The 22888-nt window shown below is 45.5% G+C and overlaps 3 protein-coding genes across 4 annotated transcripts; all 3 read left to right on the top strand.

Moving 5' to 3' along the window:
- The first annotated feature begins 259 nt into the window (after positions 1-259).
- stard3 (StAR-related lipid transfer (START) domain containing 3) lies at positions 260-7059 on the top strand. Its single transcript, XM_047038851.1, has 15 exons — positions 260-484; positions 1523-1767; positions 1978-2055; positions 2662-2739; positions 2839-2892; positions 3191-3308; positions 3411-3512; positions 3645-3700; positions 3939-4031; positions 4161-4223; positions 4363-4458; positions 4571-4650; positions 4785-4889; positions 5030-5123; positions 5211-7059. The coding sequence occupies exons 2-15, from the start codon at positions 1549-1551 to the stop codon at positions 5316-5318; spliced, it is 1344 nt and encodes a 447-aa protein (XP_046894807.1). The 5' UTR covers positions 260-484; positions 1523-1548; the 3' UTR covers positions 5319-7059.
- A 596-nt stretch (positions 7060-7655) lies between these two features.
- Positions 7656-10318, top strand: mreg (melanoregulin). Of its 2 annotated transcripts, XM_047038864.1 has the most exons (7): positions 7656-7727; positions 8074-8443; positions 8586-8679; positions 8971-9133; positions 9529-9619; positions 9711-9874; positions 10014-10318. In XM_047038864.1, the coding sequence occupies exons 3-7, from the start codon at positions 8588-8590 to the stop codon at positions 10230-10232; spliced, it is 729 nt and encodes a 242-aa protein (XP_046894820.1). In that variant the 5' UTR covers positions 7656-7727; positions 8074-8443; positions 8586-8587; the 3' UTR covers positions 10233-10318. The 2 variants fall into 2 exon arrangements, with proteins under 2 accessions (XP_046894820.1, XP_046894819.1); XM_047038863.1 differs by lacking the exon at positions 7656-7727 and having other exon boundaries at positions 8019-8443.
- A 4385-nt stretch (positions 10319-14703) lies between these two features.
- Positions 14704-16919, top strand: LOC124479913 (titin-cap (telethonin)). Its single transcript, XM_047038866.1, has 2 exons — positions 14704-15068; positions 15332-16919. The coding sequence occupies exons 1-2, from the start codon at positions 14920-14922 to the stop codon at positions 15720-15722; spliced, it is 540 nt and encodes a 179-aa protein (XP_046894822.1). The 5' UTR covers positions 14704-14919; the 3' UTR covers positions 15723-16919.
- The last annotated feature ends 5969 nt before the right edge of the window (positions 16920-22888 follow it).

Genomic DNA, 22888 nt, shown 5'->3' with positions numbered 1-22888 from the left:
ACTTGGACATGCTTTAAGACAAAGACTTCCAACTGAAACGTAATTATTAAGTGATCATTGCAGGCTTCATTGCGGTGATAAGCATATAAATGCATGATAATGTTATGGCACTTTACAATGATGTCCAATTAGGCAAGGCCAAATGCGTCGATTGCACAGCCTACAGTGTGGCAATTGGAACAGAGCTAACCATGCACAAATACAACTGGCATTGTTAAACTTCCTAATAATGAAATACACAGTCTGATTTTGTTCTGCTGTGGTTTCCATTATGGAAGGTTGTGTAAAGATTCTGAATCATTATAGGTGAAAGGGGCCAGGAGGGACTCGTACTTGGGCAAACATACATACGGTATTGAATAACTTTTTTTTAAAGATTTCATCGTCGATGTAAATGATACAAGTCTCCTCCCTTAAACCTTGCAACTGACGGCGTCACCAAGGCATTTCCTGATCAATAAGAAAGAATGATACCATAATTCAGGTGAGAAACTAAAAGAGGACACTGAAAACTTTACTTTAGATACATCGTTATTGATCATAATGTGATGTTTTCGTATTTCAAAGTTGAAATGAAGCTAGCATATTCCACGGATTCAATTGTTTTCCTTTGCCTTGTCTAATCGATAGCTAGCTGCTAGCACGACATAGCTTAGTAGAAAACTAGTCAGGCTGTTCCAGCTGTTTTGCAGCATGCTAGCTGTTTAGCGAACTAGCCCCATACAGTAAGCAAGTAGCTGTCTGTTTCACAGTGGTTTAGGTTGAAATGGTCCAGACATTGGGCAAAAAAAACACAAGCTTAAGATGACTTATTAGCTCTATATATTTACATCGTCGCTAGCTTTAATAAAATAGCGACAGTGACTGACTGACCTAGCTACAATGCGTTAAGCTAGCTAGCATTAGCTAGCTTTATTTTGTCAACAAGTAGGTTAGCTTGAACTAGCCTGACTACGTTTTGTTGCCATCTACATTTGGTTCAAGTTAGCAAGTCTAATATTTGTTTTATTTTGTGGGCATTTACATTTTCTTTAGCTAGCTAGTATATAGTTTCAAGCAGTGGTTTATAATGGTAGACTAACATTTAACCAAACGATCTCCAGTCTAGGCAAAGTAATGCTTATTTTTCAAAATGTCACACTAACTAGCATTTTTTTGTGGGTGGAAATAGCTCAAATTAAGCATTGATAATATATTAGACGTAAAGAATTGCAGAAAATAGGGTGGGACGTGTTTTGTAGATGTTATATGGTTTCCTTGTCATTACGTAGCTAATCGTGATGCGTTTAAATGTGGCAAGCAAAATCAATGCAATCTTGCTAAACAGTAGCCTGATAGTCTGATAATCCAATGGTCAAGATAAGATAGAAATGTTTTCCTGTTTAGTTGATTTGATGTCATCCTCTTAAATAATAGCGTTGTACTCATCGAAACATGATCTAATGTTTTTTAATAATAATTCTCCTACTTTGATTTGACTGACTTGGTTGCCACCCCATCACTACCCCCTCCCTCCACCCAGGTGGACTGTACCCGCCCACAGTAGGAATGCCAGGTGGAATGGACTATGGGGAGTTTGGGGGAAGCCTACCCAACATCGGCTCTCTGAATGCATCCTACTCAACCTCTTTATCCATCCCCTCCCCTCACTACCTGCTGGTTCCCCCGGGCAACCGCAGAGTCATCTCAGACGTCCGGCGGACCTTTTGCCTCTTTGTAACCTTCGACCTCCTCTTCATCTCCCTCCTCTGGATTATTGAGCTCAACGTGAGTGTTCCTCCAAACACAGATGAAAAATGAATGACTGACATCCCTTGATCGTCTCATAAGCAAACCAGTTTGCAAATAGGTGGATGTTATCTATTTTATTAGCTGTCAATCTCGACTGTCTTCATTGTTTTCCGGAAGCGTGTAGTGTGTTTGTACACACTAAGTTCAGTTATTTACTTGTTTTTCTTTGTGTTGTTCCCACTGCAGATCTTAAGCACAATTTGGGAGAACCTTAAGGAGGAGGTCATCAACTATAACTTCAAGTCCTCCTTTTTTGACATCTTTGTAAGTGATAAATTAAGCTAATGTACATGTACACCTACAAGTGGGTTTTTATAAAGGTTTACAAATGTTACTATCTAGTCATCTCTGTTTCTTATATACTACTATTATAATTAGACCAATACGCTGTTCTTATTGGTCCAGAGACTTTCTCAAAAGTTAACAAATCCGTTTGTATACCTCCTGAAAGTTTGCAGAGGTAAACAAACGTTTTTTGAAACTCCACAGAGTTGTTTGATATGTTGCCTTGGAGATGTAGTGACGTCGCCAGTGCAAGTGCAGCCGATTGCTCTGACAATATGGCATCTGCTACAGATTCACACGTATTGTTTTAGTATATAAGAAACCAAATGTTTACTCTTCGACAGGTCAGCAAACACTTTGTTGCCTCGACCTACGGTCTCGGTTAACAAACGTTTTAACAAATCTCTGCTTACAAAGGCGTTTGCAGACCTGTCGAAGAGTAAACATTTGCAGTTTAGTATCCTCTTGGAATGAACTGTCAAGACCATTCATGGGGCTTGACTTTTGAATAGTTAAGTAAACATGTTCCTATCACGTGTACAGCATAGCTGGAGGTCGATATCTTGTGTTTGATTTCCTCCTCAGCTCCTGGCTCTTTTCCGTTTCCTGTGTCTACAGTTAGGCTACGCTGCTGTGCGTCTCAGGCACTGGTGGGTTGTAGCGGTAAGAAAGCGAAGGACAAACAGTCTATAATATCTAGCTCTGACAGACTGATGGAGTTTGACACATTCCTCTTGTGTTTTTCTCTTTCTGTGTTCACAGATTACCACTCTTGTGACTAGTGCCTTTCTCGTTGCCAAAGTCATCATTTCCAATGTGAGTGACCCATGGAGTTAGTTTTACAGGTTGTTTGTGAGCTTTAACTGGTACTTCACCATTTCACTTCTGCTTTCAGAGCACAGATCAAACTCTCTGTTGGTCTAGAATTTTCATACCCATGGCAGAATATATTCTTTCTTCTGCTTTCTGGGTCTACAAAGCCATGACATCAGATCCATGTTCCAAGAAGCTGCATGGCTAAATATCTGTGGTCTTGTCTGTGAAAGCTGTGCCAGTACAGATCTTAGTTGATACAGAACATTACAGAATTCACAGGGTTTCCTGTCTTTTACAGCTCTTTACCCAGAATCCATTTGGCTATGTGTTGCCCATCACTTCCTTTGTGGTGGCATGGCTGGAGACCTGGTTCTTGGATTTTAAGGTGCTCACCCAGGAAGCTGAAGATGAGAGGGGTGAGTTACCCAGACAGGCAGACAATGTGAAAGAACTTGATCGATGATGATTATATTTATTTGTATTTCTTGTATTACTCTGCTGACTGACCTCTCTTCCAGTCTACCTGGCAGCTGTGCACGCAGCTTGTGAACGGGCTCCAATGATCTACCCCCGTGCCGTATCAGACGGCCAGTTCTACTCACCACCTGAGTCCCTGGCAGGTTAGCGAGCCACAGCACCGCATTATCGCTCCCACATCTTTTCCCTAACCTCAGTAGCAGTCCTGTTACCCCTTCAGTCTGAGCCCGTGTGTGTGGTCTCTCTTCTGACGGTCGTCTCTGTATCTGTTCCAGGGTCTGAAGAGGATCTGGACGAGGAGGGTCTTGGTCGTAGGGCCATCACAGCTTCGGTACTGTACCCTTCCTCAAGCCTGCTTTAACCAGTAATGCTGCTCCTGTCAGCCAGGACTGGCTCTCATTCTTCGTATTGCTAGTTTATGTATCCTTAGTATAGTTAGACCAAATATCTAAATGTAATATTCCTATATGTTTATTGTATGCACCTTCCTGCCAAAGCAAATTCCTTGTCTGTGCAAACTTTCATGGCGAATAAATCCCTTTCTGATTCTGATTCCTTCTTCCCCTCAGGAGAAGGAGTATGTTCGACAGGGCAGAGAGGCCATGGCTGTAGTGGAACAGATTTTGACTCAGGAGGAGAACTGGAAGTTTGAAAAAAACAATGTGAGTAGTTCTATGCAGGATTTGGTCTGTGTTTGTCGATTTTGTAGTTGAATTATATCAATCTGTGGGTTGTATTTAAGAACTTCTGCTCAATGGGGTTTACCGATATGCATGGATCTTCCCTGTCAGGACCTGGGGGACTCGGTGTACACTCTGGAGATCCCCTTCCATGGGAAGACTTTCATCCTGAAGGTATGATCATCCCATCAACAGGTTATAATACATACGGTATATGTTGTGGTCTTATAAAAAATAAAAAATAAACAAAACTTTGAGATATCAACTCTGTGACATGAGTTTTTGATGCACCTTGTTGACTGTGTCCTTGCAGGCCTTCATGCAGTGCTCAGCTGAGCTGGTTTATCAGGAAGTCATCCTCCAGCCGGAGAAGATGGTGCAGTGGAACAAAACAGTGTCTGGATGCCAGGTTATTCCTTTTTTACTGACCTGCGACTCTGGTCGATGTAGATTCTACTATGGCGTGTAAACTTGCTAACTGGTATGGTTTATAAACATGCAAACTGGTCTGATCTTTTTAGATTCTTCAAAGGGTGGACGACAACACCCTGGTGTCGTACGATGTGTCCTCCGGGGCAGCAGGGGGTGTGGTCTCTGCTAGGTAGGCTAACCCTTGTCCCACTCCCACCCTCTCTTCTCTGTTCGTCCACAACTTCATTGGTCGTTGAATTGTTTTCTCAAAATGTCCGCAGTCAAATGGACACGGTCTGACCTGCCGTACCTTTTGACTCTAAGGGATTTTGTGAACGTGCGGCGGGTGGAGCGCAAACGAGACCGCTACATCTCCGCTGGCATGGCGACCGAGCACGACGGCAAACCCGCGCACAGTCGCTACGTCAGGTCAGACTTGACGCCGCTCACGTGGTTGTGAACTGAAAACGCCACGAGAGAAAAAACCTTACTGGTTTTGTGTCGTCGGTCTGGTGTTCCCTCCTCTAGCTTTCCCTCCCTGACCCTTGACCCTTTCTTCTCTTCCTCAGGGGGGAGAACGGCCCAGGAGGGTTTGTGGTGCTCAAGTCTAGTAGTAACCCGTCTGTCTGCACCTTCATCTGGGTCTTAAACACAGATCTTAAGGTAACGTCCTGTCGTTGTCGTGGTAGGATGGGCTTTGTGATTCTCCCCCTCGGCTCCAGACTTCTAACCTCCCGTCTGTTCTTTCAGGGTCGACTTCCTCGCTACCTCATCCACCAAAGCCTGGCTGCCACCATGTTTGAGTTCATGGGCCATTTACGGCAGCGCATCTCCGACCTACGCCCTGCGCACCGCTAATGTGCTTCCCCGTCTACAGATTCCACAGCGCCACAGCGGGTTTGGAGGTGCAACTACAACCTTCGGGCACCCAAACGGTTTTTCCCTCAAAGGACAGGATGTGAGGTGTTGTGGAAAGCCCGAGCGGTTACCTCGTTTGTTTATATAAACATTTTAAGGAGATGGTCCCTCTGCCAACCTTGTTGCTTTTAGAAACTGTCATTTTTTTTTTAATGTAACTATAACTGTCTTTGCTATTCTTTTCACTGTGATGTGAATGTGAACACTCTCCTCCCAGTAGAGAAACTCGGTTAACCTCTGGCTGGTGAAGGAGGGCTGTTCTACGAGGCATGATAAAGGAGCATGACTTTTGAAATCGTACATTTTCCATTCTCTCTTTAAAGAGGACGGATGTTATGACCTTACTGTGTGTGCATGGACCGAGAGATGTACCCAAGCTTCCCTGAGCCTTCTTCTACTGCACATGTTCGCCATTTATTGGCAGTGTTTGCTTTGCTTTTGTTTTGTTCCTGATCACTGTCTTAACCGTGCTGCTCTGGTGCATCTAGAGACACGGCATCACACAACCACTACGGTAACAGGCTCTTGGAGTGCTGCAAAAAAGAATCCTCTCTCTCACACACACACACACACTCTCTCACACTCACATACACACACTCTCTCACACACACAGTTCGGTCGGCCTGAACTCTCAGGTGGAGGATTACCAAACAGTCTGACACCTGAAGAGGAAGGACTGCCACTGACGTAGGACACCCAGGATCTACTGTGAACGGACATGAAGGAGTTCTATCTGGAAGGGTTAGGCGACCCCATCACGTACGACTCAGCCCTTTTAGGTTTGTCAGCCATGAAGGAAATCAAGGATGTTCTAAATCTCCTTTGTGCCAATGCATAGCCTCAAGTGTCCTTTGTAAGAGGAAAGCTGCCATCACTGAGAGACGATAACATTTGTTACTGTACTGGTCGATGGATTGCACCATATGGAATAAGCCCTTTACTGCAGTCCTAATGTGGCAGTAAGCAAAAATCATGAATCTGCTTTTTAAGTATTATTATTGTTTATTTTGTTAATATATGAATGGAATTTAATTGAGGTTAAGTGAAATCATAACAAATTAATACTTTGTGAGAAGTCCTCTCCCCCCTCAGCCTTAATGTTTGGTTTTATTACGATACAAAAGGGTCGTTTTGAGTAGTTTCAATGTCACTGGACACATATCGGGCCACATCATCTGCAAATGCCTCTTGGTTCCTTGTAGGTAGGCAACGTTAGGTAGATCTTGAGCGAACAAGTATATTTTTATACTGCACATAAATGACACTTTAATTGTAAAATGTGTTGTCTTGACAAGGTCATTAAGTTCCCAGTTCAAACAGTCTAAATCGGATTGTACCATAGTAAATGACAATTTCCATGAGATTAGCTATTTTGAGGTTTCTCAAACCATAAGCAGTTGGGAAAAACACTGATCATAGACTGTCTATGACTGATTAACTTTAGGTGCCTTTTGTTTTTTTTTCTTTTAATAAAATCTAAGTGGTCATACCTTTGCTTTACATTTTAGCCAAAGGTATTTTAAAGCTGCATAGATATTTTTGTTTTGTATGTTTGGTTTTCATGACTACAAAAAGTTTTATAATTGTTTCACATTTAAAAAGTTAATTCATTTCACAAGCTTTCACTGGAACACAGAACAGCAACTTTGTTATTGAACTGGATATAAAACTAATAAAATGTGTAAATTAATTTCTGTTTTAAAAAAGATCATTCATACCCACCTTTAGTGGTGCTCTTGTTCAACCTTTTGCCCTAACTGGCCAGCCCACTCGTATCTCTGTACTGCTCTTCCCTCCAGTCCTGTCCTTCCCACAGCAGCTCCTGCAGGTCTCACAGTGCAACTCATGAGGAAAGGAGGGTTCTTACTTTAGAGGAAAGTCTTGCAAACAGCCCCCTGTGTATTCTGATTATACAGGCAAAGATCAAGTGCTAATTTAACCCTTGTGCTATCTTCGGGTCATTCTGACCCATCAGTCATTGTGACCCACCGTCATATTGCGACAACTTTACCGCATACAAAAACAAAGTGGAGCATTTTCTTTTAACCATTGGGCTGTCTCAGACCCCCCACATTGAAGGTTAAAATATATATTTTTTTGTTTAGTTTTTGTAATGGGTAAAATTGGCAAACACAAGATGGTTCGTTATGAACCTTTGGGTCACGTGACCCAAAGGCAGCACAAGGCTGAAGGACTCCAGGTTATGATCTTGGGACTGGATGTCATGCCGTTGACCCTGAGGCTCTACGTCACATTTGCCAGTTACACTCACAAGAAAGATTCTCTCCCCCTACATAGTTTCCTAACGTCGGGGATATTACAAGGAGCTCAACTCGTCACTTGCTTTCGGTGAGTTGAAATCAAAAATGTTCTTGTCAGCAGCTGACCAGGGTGTGGTCAGTCAGCTCCAGAAAATCCCCGTCAAATAGATCATTTGTCAGTCTCTGAGCCTTACCAGTACGGTACAACTACTTCTGTCGATAAAGCATATGTGGATTTGATACTTTGGAATGTGTAGTTGCTCCAGTAGAGCAGTCATGGGGGTTTGTCTGCAGCCTGAGCGGGGGGCTCGCCCTCACTGCTGGGGGCGGAAGATGGCTCCTCTCACATGACTGGGATGACTGTCTGCAGGGGCCGGGGGTGTGGTACTGTAGGAGCGACCTTCTCACTGCTCTCTTTGTCATTCGTGGAGCAGAGGAAGCATCTCAGTCCCTGGGCAGCCTTCTCTCTGAGCTGCTCTCTCGGAGGGAGAAAGATCAGCCGGTGACCTGGACACCTACCCAGCTGCCACGAGACCACACATCCCTGGGCCTGGATCGAGAGGACTTGGATGGAGTGGATCATTACCCGTCATTAGCACAGTACTCTGGACTGGGTCGTTATGAGCTCTGAATATCCTTGTTGACTTATTCGAGATATCCGTCTGCGCAGGGCTCCATCAGTGAACGGGACGTATTTTCCAGGCTTGTTATGATCTTGTGATTTATGTACACCTGCGACTGCTTCTTCATGCGAATCTTCTGGATGAGACACGTGTAGGGAAGACAACAGTAGGTGTAAACAAGGTGAACCCACACCTGTTACTAAAGCACCAATAAAAGGGATAATTGGAGTGTCCCAAGTAATGGTGTGAGTTTGAACTGCATTGCATTTCTTCCATGACACCAGCGTCTGACTTCAACAAAATCCCCTGTGCTTTTCCCTCAGAGATGGGGGCTGCCTTTAAGAGGTTCTGTGCGCGCTTCTGCTGTTGCTGTTGCTGTGACGATGATGATGAAGAAGAGAAGCAGCCTATCCTCAGGTAATGTGAGGTAGAACGACGCAGCTATCAGCTCATCCTGATTGCCACAGTTGGAACTGGTGTTGCTTCTATCTGTTGTTTAATAAAGGCTAGATGGTATGTGATGCTACATGCTGTTTGTCACAAGTCTTTTCTATCTTGACCCCTCGAAAGTAGATCATTAGAGTTCCGTCCAGCTTCTGTTGTAATGACAGCTTGTTTTATATAGTTCAACATGATATTCATGTGATCGAACATTTGCATGGATGATCATATCTCTGTGTGTGTGTGTGTGTTGTTTTTTTCTCCCAGTCATGATACTCTGGAATATTTTGAACGGGAGGCACAGAAGCGGCGCGACCAGGAGACCAACTTGTGGAGTGAGCCTGGCGACCCCAGCCACTCAGAGAGAGATGATGACCGCTCGCTCTACAACCTGCTCCAGACCAGGGCCAAGACCCGCAGGGGCTCCCATGTACTGCCTGGGGGGAGGATGGAGGGGGGAGGATGGAGGGGGGAGGATGGAGGGGGGGAGGATGGAGGGGGGGGGTGGAGGGGGGAGGATGGAGAGGGGAGGATGAAGGGGGGAGGATGGAGGATGGAGGGGGGAGGATGGAGGGGGGAAGATGGAGGGGGGGGATGGAGGGGGGAGGATGGAGGGGGGTGTGGAGGGGGGAGGATGGAGAGGGGAGGATGAAGGGGGTAGGATGGAGGATGGAGGGGGGAGGATGGAGGGGGGAAGATAGAGGGGGGGGAGAAGGGGAAGGGACTGTGCTTCAACCCTGGAGAGATACATGTCGTTAGATCCGATGATAGTCTTTGATTGTGATAGTCCTGATTTCGTATTTGTTTATTCCTGGCTCTGTGTAGGGTTACCGGCGTCTGAGTGTGGACATTGAGGCCATGAGGGACATGCGCCGAGAGGTCAGAGATAAATGGAAGATGATCCTGGAGAACCTTGGTAAGAGGGATTGAAAGGCAGAGCAGAGAGAGAAACACAGACAAACAGACAGAACGAAACACTCACCTTTTTCCTGGAACGTTGCCTGCAGGTTTCATGGCCGAGGCCGAGTCTTTGCTGACTGTGGCCACCAGCGCGTCATTCGACCGCATGCACAACGCCCCTGTGGCCCGCACGCTGCTGCACACGCTCCATTCCGAGACGTCCATCTTCAACAGCAGGGAATCCCCACCAGAGAGATACCTCTTCATCCTAGTAGGTGCAGCAACACACAGAGGCCTGTCTTCTGTCCGTTCCCCAGCCCCCCGCCCCCTTCCTCTGCCTTCTCCCCCGTGTCATCCCCTTTCCTCACAACCTCTCCCCTTCCTGGCTCTTGTCTCTCTCTTGGCCTCAGGATCGTCTCATATACCTGGACGCCGCCGAGGACTTTGTGGCGAAGGCTCGACGCTTTTACCCCAAGCGAGACGATGATGACGAGGAAGACGAGGAGACCGCCATCAACCTCCCGATGCTTCTGGCCAGGGTGAACCGTGCCATGAACGGAGGCGGGGAGGATGACGAAAGGCTCGACGAGGAAGATGGGAGCGGAAGAGAAGAGGAAGACAAGCCATGAGAGCTGTGGCTTGTAATTAGGAGTCAGATGGCTGAACGGTTAGGGAATCGGGCTATCAATCAGAAGGTTGCCGGTTCGATTTCTAGCTGCGCTAAATGACGTTGTGTCCTAGGGTGCAAGGCACTTCACCCTACTTGCCTCGGGGGAATGTCCCTGTACTTACTGTATGTCGCTCTGGATAAGTGAGTATCTGCTAAATGACTAAATGTAAATGTAATTATCCCAGGCAGAAAGAAGGGGGCAGTAGTTGTCAATGTTTCGGCGTTACAATCCTATAATTCTTGTTCGTCATCCAGCCAACTGCACCCACTTTAAGAGTCATTCTAACTTCCCCTGAATGTTAATGCTGCAAGATGTGGATATCAATTTCATCAGCGGAAGTTTGATTGGAAACATGTCTCACTTGTCATCGATTTGCTTGGCCTAGCACTGTTTTGGTTGCGTTTTTGATATGATCTGTTGTTTGGGTCCACAACAAAATGCTCTGTACCCTGCTCTCTGTTTATTGTTTATCTCCATTCATCCTGCAGGGCTCAGTTGTCCTAGGAGCACAATCTTCCAACAATTTGTCTCATGATTATCAGCACTCCTTTGGTCTAGTCACAAGACGTTCTTGTTCTCCTTGAGAGCTCAGATTGGATATACTACATTACCTTTGTACATGATACAGAGGGATGCACCAGACTGCATTAGACTGATCATCAGCTCTCGTTATAAATGTTAAGTAGGAGGTTAACAATGTTATCACAGCACAGTCTAAAGCCAGTTGGAGGCTTGAGCAAGTGTATATGTACGAGGTAGTGTTGGAGAACTATAAGGAAATCTTTTTCACCGTGAGAAGATTGTGAGAGATTTATAATGTTGTGGTGAGTCTCTGGGGATACGGTATGTTCTGGTGCAAAGCTGACAGAAAATAAAGTTGCAAACCTGATATGGAAACACCAACAGCCAGGATGGTCGTGTGGGAGGGGTTTTATATGCCCTTTGGGACTGATGGAATCATATTGACACGAAGCATGACAAGGCTGTCAGAGCCCTGGCACATTATGTGGGGGTGTTGTGGAGAAGACATATGGCATAAATAGACACCTTCCATTGCAAATACACAGAAAAGTTCATCGACAAGCGTTTCGCACTGTATACTCACTTATACAAGATCTAATTAAACATGTGGGTCCCACAGCTCATATTCATTATTCAATGCAGCATATCAGATGACATTTGATGACATAAGTACTTTGGAGTTAGAAAGCATGTTTCTTCACTTCCAAACCCGGGCACTCACGTGGCCCGCCTGCCATACCATGCTGCTTCTGGTCCCGCCTGGCCTGGCCTGGCCTGGCTTGGCTTGGCCCAGGATGCCCTTAGCCTGCTGGTCCCTCTGGAACCACGAGGGTGTGACAGAGGATGTTGATGTTATGGTGACACGGCTGTCATTTGGAATCACACAAGAGGGACACTTTGGTAGAGGTGCATCTCTCAACGCAGCACCAGCCTGTTTCTAAAACGCACACACACAAACACACCCTGCCCATGTGGCTTGTTAAGATAACTCTCCCTAGCAACTGGTGTTTCATTTCACTTGACGTCGCTCCTCCAAGTCCTCAGACTCACATTGTGTCTCTTTTGGGAGTACTTGTTTCTGATTACTGTTGCTCCTCGATTTCAGTAGAACAGCTTTCATCTGAAATATGCAAATGTGACAACGTCTTCAGATCAACTGCCCAGGCTATCTTGGCCCTCTCTGCTGACCTGCTCGCATCTGTTCTCATCAAACCAAAACATTCAGATCTCCTTTCTCAGCTGTTAGTCTGTGCAGTGACTTTCAGTTCCATCCAGAGTGCAAATTATACAATGACAATCAGGGGAGTCAACGTCTTCTCTAGGGCATGTATCGACCCCCCCCCCCCCTCCCCCCCGACCTGTTGTTTTTACCTCTATTGTGGGGGTCCAAGTCTTAATTAGGGGGGTCAGACCCCCTAAACCCCCCCGTAATTCGCACCCCGGTTCCATCCCCTCGCCCTATCACTTCCTCCCTCTCATCCTCTCCCTTCCTCCTCTCCTTGTCTCTTTCTCCCCCTGACAGCTCATTTAAGCGTCACCTCCCAGCAGCTGTGCACTTATATAACAGACCTCTGTCTGCCTGCTGGTCTGCCAGCCTTGTCTGGAGCTGTGGAAGGGAGGCGGGAGAGAGGCAATGGAGGGGGCTCTGGTCCCCCTGACAGGATCACCTTATCACCACTCACCTTTGGGACTTTCCACAGCCCTGCTTTCAGCAGAATAGGCGTGTCCATGAACCAACCAGGAAGTTCTTGGCTTCTAGAGACCATGTGAATGTTTGTCGCATCGACAGTTCAGCTCAGGGATCAGGTTGCGGTCAGATTTGTTGGTTGATTAAAGATCTTTTGTAGAGACGTCAATAGTGATAAGACACCTCTCTGTTGTTCAAGAGGCCTTGTTGGAACATTTGACCAAATACTGATTCATCCTGTTGGGGCCTTATAGATCTTTTGTCAGGCTAATCTCCAATAAACTGGCCAATAACATGTTGGATCCTGACATTCTGCCAATTTAGATCAAGTTCATTGGCTCACTAAGTTTCTATAAAAAGAAAATGACCTCACAGTAAACTGAGAATGTTTCACATATATACTTACTAGGTTTCTGCAGTGACATTTTATGGTTTCCATGGTGACATAACTCAATACTGTATACTATCTCAAACATGGTGTGTGTGTCTGAGAGAAAGAGAGAGAGAGAGAGGGAGAGAGAGAGAGAGAGAGAGAGAGAGAGAGAGAGAGAGAGAGAAAGAGAGAGACAGAGAGAGACAGAGAGCAACAGAGAGAGAGATAGAGATAGAGATAGAGAGAGAGAGAGAGAGAGAGAGAGAGAGAGAGAGAGAGAGAGAGAGAGAGAGAGACAGAGAGAGAGAGAGAGAGAGAGAGAGAGAGAAGAGAGAGAGAGAGAGAGAGAGACAGAGAGAGAGAGAGAGAGAGAGAGAGAGAGAGAGAGAGAATGTCATTGCTATTCATGACATGTACAAAGAGGGAAGGTGACTAAGTTGAGATGTTGTTGTGCTCACTCTTTCAGCTATGACAGGTATAAAGGAACAATGACTGGTATACAGTATTTGGATGACAGGTTTAGAACTTATAATACTCTGTAGTTTATGAACCACAAATTAAACATTGCCCACAATAATTACATGATGTCTCTCATTTGGAGTTATGGATTAAATAATATGCTTCAAGCTCAAAATAAATACATAGCCATTTATATTAGGTATACATAGGAGAGAGAAAGAAAGTGAAAAAAGACAAAAGTGTGTGTGTTTATGTGCAAATGTGTGTGTTTATGTGCAGATGTGTGTTTAAGTGTAGATGTGTGTTTATGTGTGCGACAGAGATAGAACATGCTGAACCATGGGAGTCTGGGGTAACCTCTGTCGCCAGGGTGATAAATCAGCGAATGAGCTTCCATTGCTACAGCAACAAAAACACTCTTAAGAGCTGCTAATGGAGATGCTCATGTTTTCATGAGACATGACTAATGACTAATAACTCAAACAGGGTAAGATAATTGGGTAAATTGAGGCGGACTGCGGGAAACCCTTCACATTGTGAAAATTTGACTTTCTGGATATTATACACGTTTGGAAACTACAGACTATCCTGTATACAAATCTGTTTACACCACTCAGACATCTTTATCACAACTGAAGTTAAATCATTTAAAAGTTGACCTTTGTCAAAAAGGGATGAGGGAGAAAACTGCATTTTAAGATTCCACTCCGTTTCATAATTCGATTTGACATGGATTGGATTTTTTTTTTTTGCACATATATGTAGTTGGGTATACTAAATTCTGCTCTAAACACCATAGTCTTATGACATGTTAGTATACATGTGTGCCTATGTGAATAGAAATGTGTTTGTGTCTGTGTTTGTTTGTGTCTGTAGTGTTTGTCTGTGTTCATGAGTGCATGTCTGTTTGTCATGTAACCTCTCAGAGAGACGGTATTGACATTAATAGAGGGAGCTAATCTTTTCATCTTAGTGGACAACCACTCCCTGCTACATGTACATCAAGACCACAGATCTATTAAGATTCCAGCTCTACGAACAAGCCCCTGGAGTCAATCTCTGTGTTTACATTAGTCTAGATTGTGTTTCTATATTCGTGCTTTGAAGAGGGAAACTTTCCACTTCGTACTCTGGTAGCTAAATTGAAAATGTTGGGCTGGAAGGGGAATTAAGGGAGGTATAATTTTGTTTTCAGGGGATTATCAGTCCAATTACCGTAAGACTCCCCCTTACTTCCCCTCTACTGCCCCCTCCTCAAGAGCTCCCCTGTGTAAGCGTCAGTTCCAGCTACCGGGAACGAGACACACTCGGTGTCGGGTGTCAGCATGCACTGGTTTGCAGAGTGACAGCATCTCTCGTAAATAGCAGCGTGGACACTATAAAAGACAAACCGACTCAGTCCCCAACACAGACAGCAGCCACCACCACAGAGACAGACGGCACAGTTCCCTGGACCTGCCACCAACCTGACAGACCCTCAGTCAAGCCCAGAGACGAGGAGCAAGCCCAGAGAGACCGGGACAGACTTAGAGGTGAATTTTTTTTAAAAGGACGGAGAGGAACGCCGGATCCTTCTACGGAAAGACAGAGAGACAGCAGTGAGAATGCAGGTGTGTACCATTGTGGAGAAGAGTGCTGGGGCCGTGGTGGCAGCAGAGCTGGCCTGCAGCGTACGGGAGGAGAATAAGACGCAGAAGGAGAGCTACATAGCAGACTGGCACAGCGTCACCCTCAAGACCCGGCCACAGGACAGGTGAGGAGCATCTGATGACTGGAACATATTGTACATGAGTCACTCCACAGTGTCTCACTTATTAAAAACTAGGGGCCTCACGACGGGTTAATTGAATTATTCTTCTGTATGATTCAGCTTCACTGTCTGGGTAATCACTGTCTGGGTAATCCCCTAAGCTCCCCTAGGAAACTTGAAAGACACAGAAAGACAACAGCAATCTAACCATAACGTGGAAAATCGCTGTTGTTAATCTGACTGTGTCCCTGTCTTCTGTCCTGCAGGCAGACCATGAACATGAACGACGACTCTCGTCGTGAGACTCTGTCTCGGCAGTGGGAGGCTCGCTCCCTGCTCCAGACCTGCCCTTCTGGGGTGTACAGAGTGGGCACAGTGGAGAGGGGGGTGAGGGAACACCAGCTCCTCCCCAAGAGGAACACCCTGCCTCTGCCCATCTTCACCCCGGCAGAGCTGGGCATCCGGCTGGGCCGCGGAGCACCCCACACCCTGGAGGACCTCCGCCCCTTCCCCACTCCAGATGGAGCCTGCCCCAACAAAAGGGCCGTGGATCAGATCACCAAGGCCCTTCCTCCTGTCAAGCCAATCAGGATGGAGTTTGCCAAAGCTCCCAGAACCCTGGGCCGATCCACCTCCCAGGAGATCCAGAGAGGGTGAAGACGACCCACAGGAGGAGGAAACAGAAGGAGGGGAAGTTAGGGAGAGAAGTGTACAGAGAAGAGAAGGATGAGCAGCATGCAAGGAAAATGGAGGGACAGAGAGAAGCGGGGAGAAGCATATTTAGATGAATATCCTTTGTGTCATCTTGTAGTTCTTTGTATAGATACCTTACACTGTATACCTTTCCCTTACATCAGGGAAACGGCAAATGTCACATGCTTATGGATGGTATTTGAATGTAGCTGGTATTTGCTGGATGGGATGATTCGTATCTGATGGCATCTTCTGTGTGATGGAGAGGTGGACACATGCTCTGGGGGGGGGGGGGGAGGGGGGGGGGTTATTTCAGCTGTGCCACAGCTAATCCTCTTGCTGCCTGGAAAAGCCTAGACTGGCTGCAAGGCCTTGGGGGGTCAACTGCTCTTTGACTGAGCCCCCCCCCCTCCCCCCCAGTCCTCCACGCTGCCGAAGTCATAGACAGGCCAAATGCCATTTAGAAATGCAAATCTGACTGCATCACTATGGTGTGTTCTGTCCCAATGTCATGCAATGCCATTTTCTGGCATTGAAATGGAATGCATTTTTTATGTATTCCAGTTGTATGCATTAATTAAAGTTCACGGGTCAACAGAAAGATCCAGAAAGTGAGGGAAGGAATGTGCTTGGCGAAGTGAAAGGCGAGGTGATAGAGATAAATAGAAAACTGTGAAGAGGATTTGGACAGGGAGGAAGGGGGTGTCGCGGTGGGGGGGAGGGGCGAGGGTGGTAGACACACAACAGAGGGACAGTCAACGTGCTTTGGCATCCATCCCCGGTAAGAATGGAGAGCTGGTCCGCCTCTGCCTAACCCTATCACAGGCCACAGAACAGGCCGACCTGATCCAACACAGGCAGTCCCGGTCAGGTGTGTCTGATGGCTGCTTTGATTGGTTGAGTCATGCCATTGCAGAGATATTGGGAACTAGCCACCGGTAAGACTTGTCCGTCAGTGAAGGGACATTTGACTGCATGATCTGATCTGCCGTGCTTATTGTGTTCTAACTTTGAACTGTTCCTCTTCGAGTTAATGAACAGTTAGAAGTGAATGCTCTGATACTTTTGTGGTACATATGTTGTAGCCTACTGTGTTGTGTTTCAAATGTTTTCCTATAGAATTATTTTTCTATAATAAATACTAAGTTGCTTTACACTTTTTATGTTGATCCACCTTTCTGTTGTTCAGCAGCACCTCAACCACATTCAAAGACATGCTGTTAATTTTATATCTCACACTATTAAAGGTTCACAAACAAAACACACTCATATACACACACACACACCACAAACACACACTGACACACGTACGTATGTACACATGTCATGTAAGACGTAGTGAGAATCTGCAGTCAACCAGGCTGGCTCGTGATCTGACCCCTTGAGGCTTCAGTGAAGGCAGCAACAGCTGATCTGGGTCAAAGTGTCACAGCATACAGATTTAGGCATGTGTTGTGGGAAAAAATGCTCAAACAAGCACGGAGTAGCCTAGTCCTTATGTTACTGTGGAATGTTGAAGCCATTGGATGGGGCGTGTCAGCTGACCTGACAGAGTGCTGGGAGGACAGGCGTCTGAGTTGGCCTCTTATCAGAGCTCTACTGGGAACAAGATGTGATATTCTCCCCCCCCCCCCCTCCCTCCCCCTCCATCACCCTCATATCTCTCTTCAATAACACTCTCCACCGTTTTATGCCTCTCATCTATCTTTTATGGCTCCTCCGCAGTGCCACCTCTGTGGGCTTTCAGCCCAGAACGTACCCTTCCCCCTGCTGTGACATTCTGAACCCAGACACCACATTCCCTTCCTGTCTCCATCCACTACCTCAACCAGTCTACACAGATTTATTTCTTCTGTGTTATTTTCCACCTGGCATAAAGGTTTTCATTCTCTTCCATGTCTTGGTACTCTCTTTATTCTCTCTTTATTTGACCCTCTCCTTTGCTCTACTATGTGATCCCTGCGGCAGTCTCTTGTGCTTCTAGTGCAGCGATCTGATGATTTAGGTATTAATAGCTTGGTAAACATTGATGTTGCCATAAAAGAGAGACAGTAATATTCCTGCTGCCTGACCTGCTCATATGAGCTCTTAATCACAATGTTCTATAACTTTTCTGTTACACACACACACACACGTCCATCTCTAAACCCTGTACGTCAAACCTTCCCCAGAGACTTCCACAATCCAACCCAGAAGCTGCCAAGCCACGAAACCCTGTTCCCTAGCAGCCAAAGAATTTCAGTTGACTAGGATGATGAACACAACATGTACTGGACACAAAACCTTCCACTATGCAATGTCCCAAACATCCACACAGGTCTACAGCATACCCTGGAGATACACTCACATACTGTATCGCTTCCCTGTACCACTTCATTCAACAAATACATTTCAATCCATCTGCCTTACTATCTACTGGCTTTAATACACCACCCTCGTTTGAAACTGACCTTGGATTCTGTAGTGTATGTAGTCACCTTCCAGCCGGACAACTGAATTTACTTTTCATCTCCTGTAATCCTTCTCAGCTTTCAGTTGTCTTTCAACATTGCTAAGAAGGTAAATGGTGTCACGTCTGCTATGTGGTGTCACACAGTGGTACGCAATGTCAGAATTCACTGAGTCGCAGCGAACGCCTGTCAAAATACAGGAGCTCTAATACCTTTGTGTGCTCTTAAGTGATCCAGAAAAAGCTCTTATATAACTCCAAACGGGATTGCCTTTTCTAGGATTGTCATGGCAGGAAAGGCACACAAAGGCACACACTATTTAAATTCAACACAGACACACTAATATTGATGTGAGACAGTAAGAATGGTTGCTAATGAATCCATTGAAATGGTTCACATAGTTCATAAGCGTCAGACCTCCAAATCATTGAAGGTTGTGCCACTGTGTCTAATGCCAGACATGTTGCTGCTCCCTGCTGGAATTGTTGTGACAATGCACAAGACAGTTGTGGAAGAAAAATTTGATTTAGGTTCTGGATGTATACATTTATTAATCAAAGCTGAGGAGAGAGAGTAATGCCAAACATATGACATTAAATATGACAACATCAAATACACAAAGTCCATCTGTTGCACAGTTGGGCATGAAAGACACAGAAGTCTTATCAGACCAAACAATGAACATAAAAAGTCTGACAGCAGCTGACGAAGAGAAAAACTTGCCTAAGTAACAGATGTAAGTCTTAAATGTATCTAGAGGTAGGCCATAAACAGGTCTTGACCCAAGTGTCACCTTTCAGGCCATAGGCCCCACACCTCTTGGCCCCAGCTTCCATTTCTGGCCTGGCCATATGGAGGCTTCACAGCTGCACCGAAAATTGCTGACTTCTGACACAGAAAAAAGACTGACCTTCAATAATAGACGTGAGTCAACACAACAGTGCAATCAATGAAAAAGCGCAATTGACAGGACAATGAATAATATGATGCAATAATAATAAAATAATACTAATTGTGATTAACATATACATATGGTAAATCCTTTAAATGTTAATAAAATGTTCACACAAATCTCACGCTACTCTACTGAACTGAACAATAGGAAGAGATGAGAACAGCTGGCTATTGCGACTGCAGATGTCAGCAGATACTTTAGATGATTTTTTTATCCTCTACACTGAGACAAACACTGAAGAAATAGAGTCACAGATAGAAGGAACACGATATTCTCTCCTCCCATTGAACTATCTTCTTTCTGTGGCGTCGTAGTACTCTGTTCCGACATGAGAGAAACCAGAAGCATTTAATGAGAACAACTGACCCACACCTGGGTCAACATCAGTGTTTTCATCACCTGCGGAGTGCCAATCAGCAGCTCTGGCAGCACCGCCATTAACTGCATTATGAGTCTCAGGACTGTCATAAGAAGCCATAACCCACAACCATCCTTTTTGACCCCATCTTTGGGCCTGATTGTCAGTGAGGCTTGGGTGCAGGGGTGTACGTACCTGTAGCGGGGGGGATGTCTGCCCCCACGGTCCTGGTTGCACTGGGTGGGGGAGGTGGGGGGACGGCCCTTCTGAATAACATAGGGGTCAGACAGCTGAGGGGTTAAGGAATCGGGCTATTAATCAGAAGGTTGCCGGTTTGATTCCCGGCTGTGAAAAATGATGTTGTGTCCTTGGGCAAGGCACTTCACCCTACTTGTCTTGATGGAATGTCCCTGTACTTACTGTAAGTCGCTCTGGATAAGAGCGTCTGCTAAATGACTAAATGTGAATGTAATCAACACCAAGGCATCGTCATGTATTGTTTGTGTTTCTGTCTAGACTCAGAGGAGTGCCGTGAATGTGCGTCACCTGTTCCTGTGTTGGGAGGGGGGTGCTGTGGCCGTCTCCACGGGTTCCAGTGGGGTCTGGTAGACCAGGGAGGGGGGAAGCTGGGCAGGGGGAGCCCAAGCTGGGTAGGGTTGGTAGGGTGCAGGCTGGTAGTGGTGGTGGTACACCATTGGCTCCTCCTCCTCTTCCTCCTCCTCATGCACGATCATTGTGTGTCTGGTAGCCTTGAGATCAGGGGGAAAACATATTCACCTGCTCACTCTCCAGCCTCCCCTGCACTTAGTGGTCTGATTAACATGGTTTCTCAGTGCTGCCATAAGTAATCACATCAAGTCGAATGATCATTGAATAATTCACATAGCAGTGCATTTAGACTTTAGGTTCAGACTGCCTTTCGGGTGAGCAAAGTACCTCGGGGGCAGAGGAGGGATGGGAGTATCCAAACGTGCTGAGAGCTGTCATGGTCATGTTGTTCATGATGACCTGGTGCATCTGGGCATTCTGAATCATCATCAGCTCCACAAGGTCTGACACCAACGGCGACACATGAACACATTACAGACACTGACAAATGTCTGCGCACACTAACTCTGGAACACTATTCAACTCCACGGCAACACTGTAACGAGCCTCGTACAGTGCATTCAATTCAGTCGGTCAGTCTTCAATCTTTGCCCTACTTCTGTTTTCACATGTTGTTAACTTGGATCACCTGACAAAAACATTCCCCTCTTTTTATGGACATGACTCAACCTGATAAATTATTGATGTTCACCTATGGGAAAATACTGTCATTGGCCACCAGTTGACAGAAGTGACAGTGATGCGACATTCAGCAAGAAGATGTTTGAACATTTCAAACTGAAACATATCAATTATACTATATAATCCAATTTAAAGGAATAGGCTATATTAGTATCAAGTAATTAAGGCAGTACGCACCCTATCACAGACACGCACACACACACATTCTTACACAAAGGCAGAAAGACTGAGCCATAAATGAATTTGTATGCACGGAAAGACAGACAGTCAAGTAAAGGAGAAGCAGAGAGAGTGGAACTCGGTGGGTTTATCTTGACAGCTTCTCAGCGCCCAGACAGCCTGCTGCCATACGTACCCTCCTTGATGTGGCCACGCCTGACGGAGACTGTAGGAGGCGAGGCAGTCGGGAGCTGCTGGAGGATAGTAGGCTGCTGAGGAGCCTGGGGACAGATAGGCTGGTAATGAGACTTCGCCTCCAGGAAAGCGGTAGAGAATCTACTATATCTAGCTTCGGTGTTTAGATTAAATGCTCCGAGAGAAGATATCTGCCCGCCACCACGCACTGGATAGATGACAGCGATTCAGATAATGACCTATATTAAATGGAAGAGCTTTTAAGACTTCGTTTAAAAAAAAAATGGCAGTAGCTTTCTAAGAGCATATATTAATACTCACCCAACCTCACACTAGCACAAGGTACAGTAGGCTTTATGAAAGTGTCGAGACTAATAGTGACCTGAAACTTCACGGTTCGAACCCAAGCCAGTAAAGTATAGCCAACAACTTACAGATTGTTGAAAAAAGTGCACATTTTGAGTGTCTGAGTCCCACTGCTGAAATAGTGGGATGGTATCATCAGTCCATGCCATGAAGTAGAAAGTCCTTTCTGATACTTGCACCAGCTGAGTGGACAAGTCTGAAAGCCGGGTGTTTGAAGTTGCCAAGGCGTCAGAGCTCAAACAACAGCCTTGCATGACGGGCAGTGTGCATTTTGAGACATACACACAGAGTTAGAGAATTGTGTTCGACTTCATAATTTATAGAAAAGTCTAGTCAAGATGGCATGTGTCGAGCTTTGAGTGCACGTTTGACCGGGTCACAATTTAAATCACACACCACTCGTTGCAAACATTCTGACTGCAGACAGCCTGTCGAAGCAGGAAACAGTAGCACAGGACCTGTCTCGTGTTCAATTAAGTTTCTACAGACAGTGTAATTGCGTTTTTTACTTTATAGACTTTTGCTCCCATTCAGCGAGTTGACTTATACTAGTTCAGTTTCCTCCTTCCTCTCTTTTCTCCATTCCCATAGCTGTCGACATCTCCCACGGCAAGGCCTCCGCCCCCAACGCATTTCAAACTGTAATTAATCAATGTGCCTTGCGCAGTAATCTGGAAAGATCGCCTCTATTTTTAAAAAGCCTTGTCACCGTGTGGGCAATGTGAAACAAAAGAAACTGATTTGGAGAACGTGGTAGGGAGAAGGAGAGAAAGAACAACAGTAGCAGGTGATAACCCACACAATGTGAGGGGAGAAAACATAGGCTACTTGCCACAGAAAGCATCCTCATCGACAGATGGCCGGTGCTATGCTTCCTACTTATAATTATTTTCCGTCTATGAAATAGTCACAGTTTGTCGTCACACTCAGTTTGCAGTAGGTCCATTATGAGACAACCTTTCTCAACAACTTACTTTCTCTGTCGCTCACTTGTCTCGTGGGCTGTGTCCCAAAATGCACCAGTAATTCGTACCAGAACTAAGCTGTCAAGACATTATCATTAGCTTGGTTAGGGTTGCTTATTCGTTTATCTTCTATTCATTCATATTTAATGATACATAGAAATCTCCTACACACACATACACACTTACACAAGCCAGGCTGTATTAGATATAGAAGGCTCATTGCATTGGTGATCATTTGCACCTCATCACAGCCAACGTTATTAGATTAACTCCATTCCCCACTGAATACATTAGGGAAAATGGAATGGCATCTGGGTAAATGTTAGCACATTACTGTAAATGTTATCCTATCACAGAGGTCATGTTGTTGCTTGGTATTGTCACCACAGAAA

The sequence above is a fragment of the Hypomesus transpacificus genome, chromosome 17 (assembly GCF_021917145.1).
Source record: "Hypomesus transpacificus isolate Combined female chromosome 17, fHypTra1, whole genome shotgun sequence".
NCBI lineage: Eukaryota > Metazoa > Chordata > Actinopteri > Osmeriformes > Osmeridae > Hypomesus > Hypomesus transpacificus.
This window is presented reverse-complemented; position numbering and strand designations above follow the sequence as displayed.

Excerpts from the sequence above, each read along its gene's own strand:
- stard3 (XM_047038851.1), top strand. The coding sequence starts at position 1,549 with ATGCCAGGTGGAATGGACTATGGGGAGTTTGGGGGAAGCCTACCCAAC. Across the intron at positions 1,768-1,977 it reads TCTGGATTATTGAGCTCAAC|ATCTTAAGCACAATTTGGGA; the intron begins GTGAGTGTTCCT and ends TTCCCACTGCAG. Across the intron at positions 3,309-3,410 it reads GGAAGCTGAAGATGAGAGGG|TCTACCTGGCAGCTGTGCAC; the intron begins GTGAGTTACCCA and ends CCTCTCTTCCAG.
- mreg (XM_047038864.1), top strand. The coding sequence starts at position 8,588 with ATGGGGGCTGCCTTTAAGAGGTTCTGTGCGCGCTTCTGCTGTTGCTGT. Across the intron at positions 8,680-8,970 it reads GAGAAGCAGCCTATCCTCAG|TCATGATACTCTGGAATATT; the intron begins GTAATGTGAGGT and ends TTTTTCTCCCAG. Across the intron at positions 9,134-9,528 it reads AGACCCGCAGGGGCTCCCAT|GGTTACCGGCGTCTGAGTGT; the intron begins GTACTGCCTGGG and ends GGCTCTGTGTAG.
- LOC124479913 (XM_047038866.1), top strand. The coding sequence starts at position 14,920 with ATGCAGGTGTGTACCATTGTGGAGAAGAGTGCTGGGGCCGTGGTGGCA. Across the intron at positions 15,069-15,331 it reads AAGACCCGGCCACAGGACAG|GCAGACCATGAACATGAACG; the intron begins GTGAGGAGCATC and ends TCTGTCCTGCAG.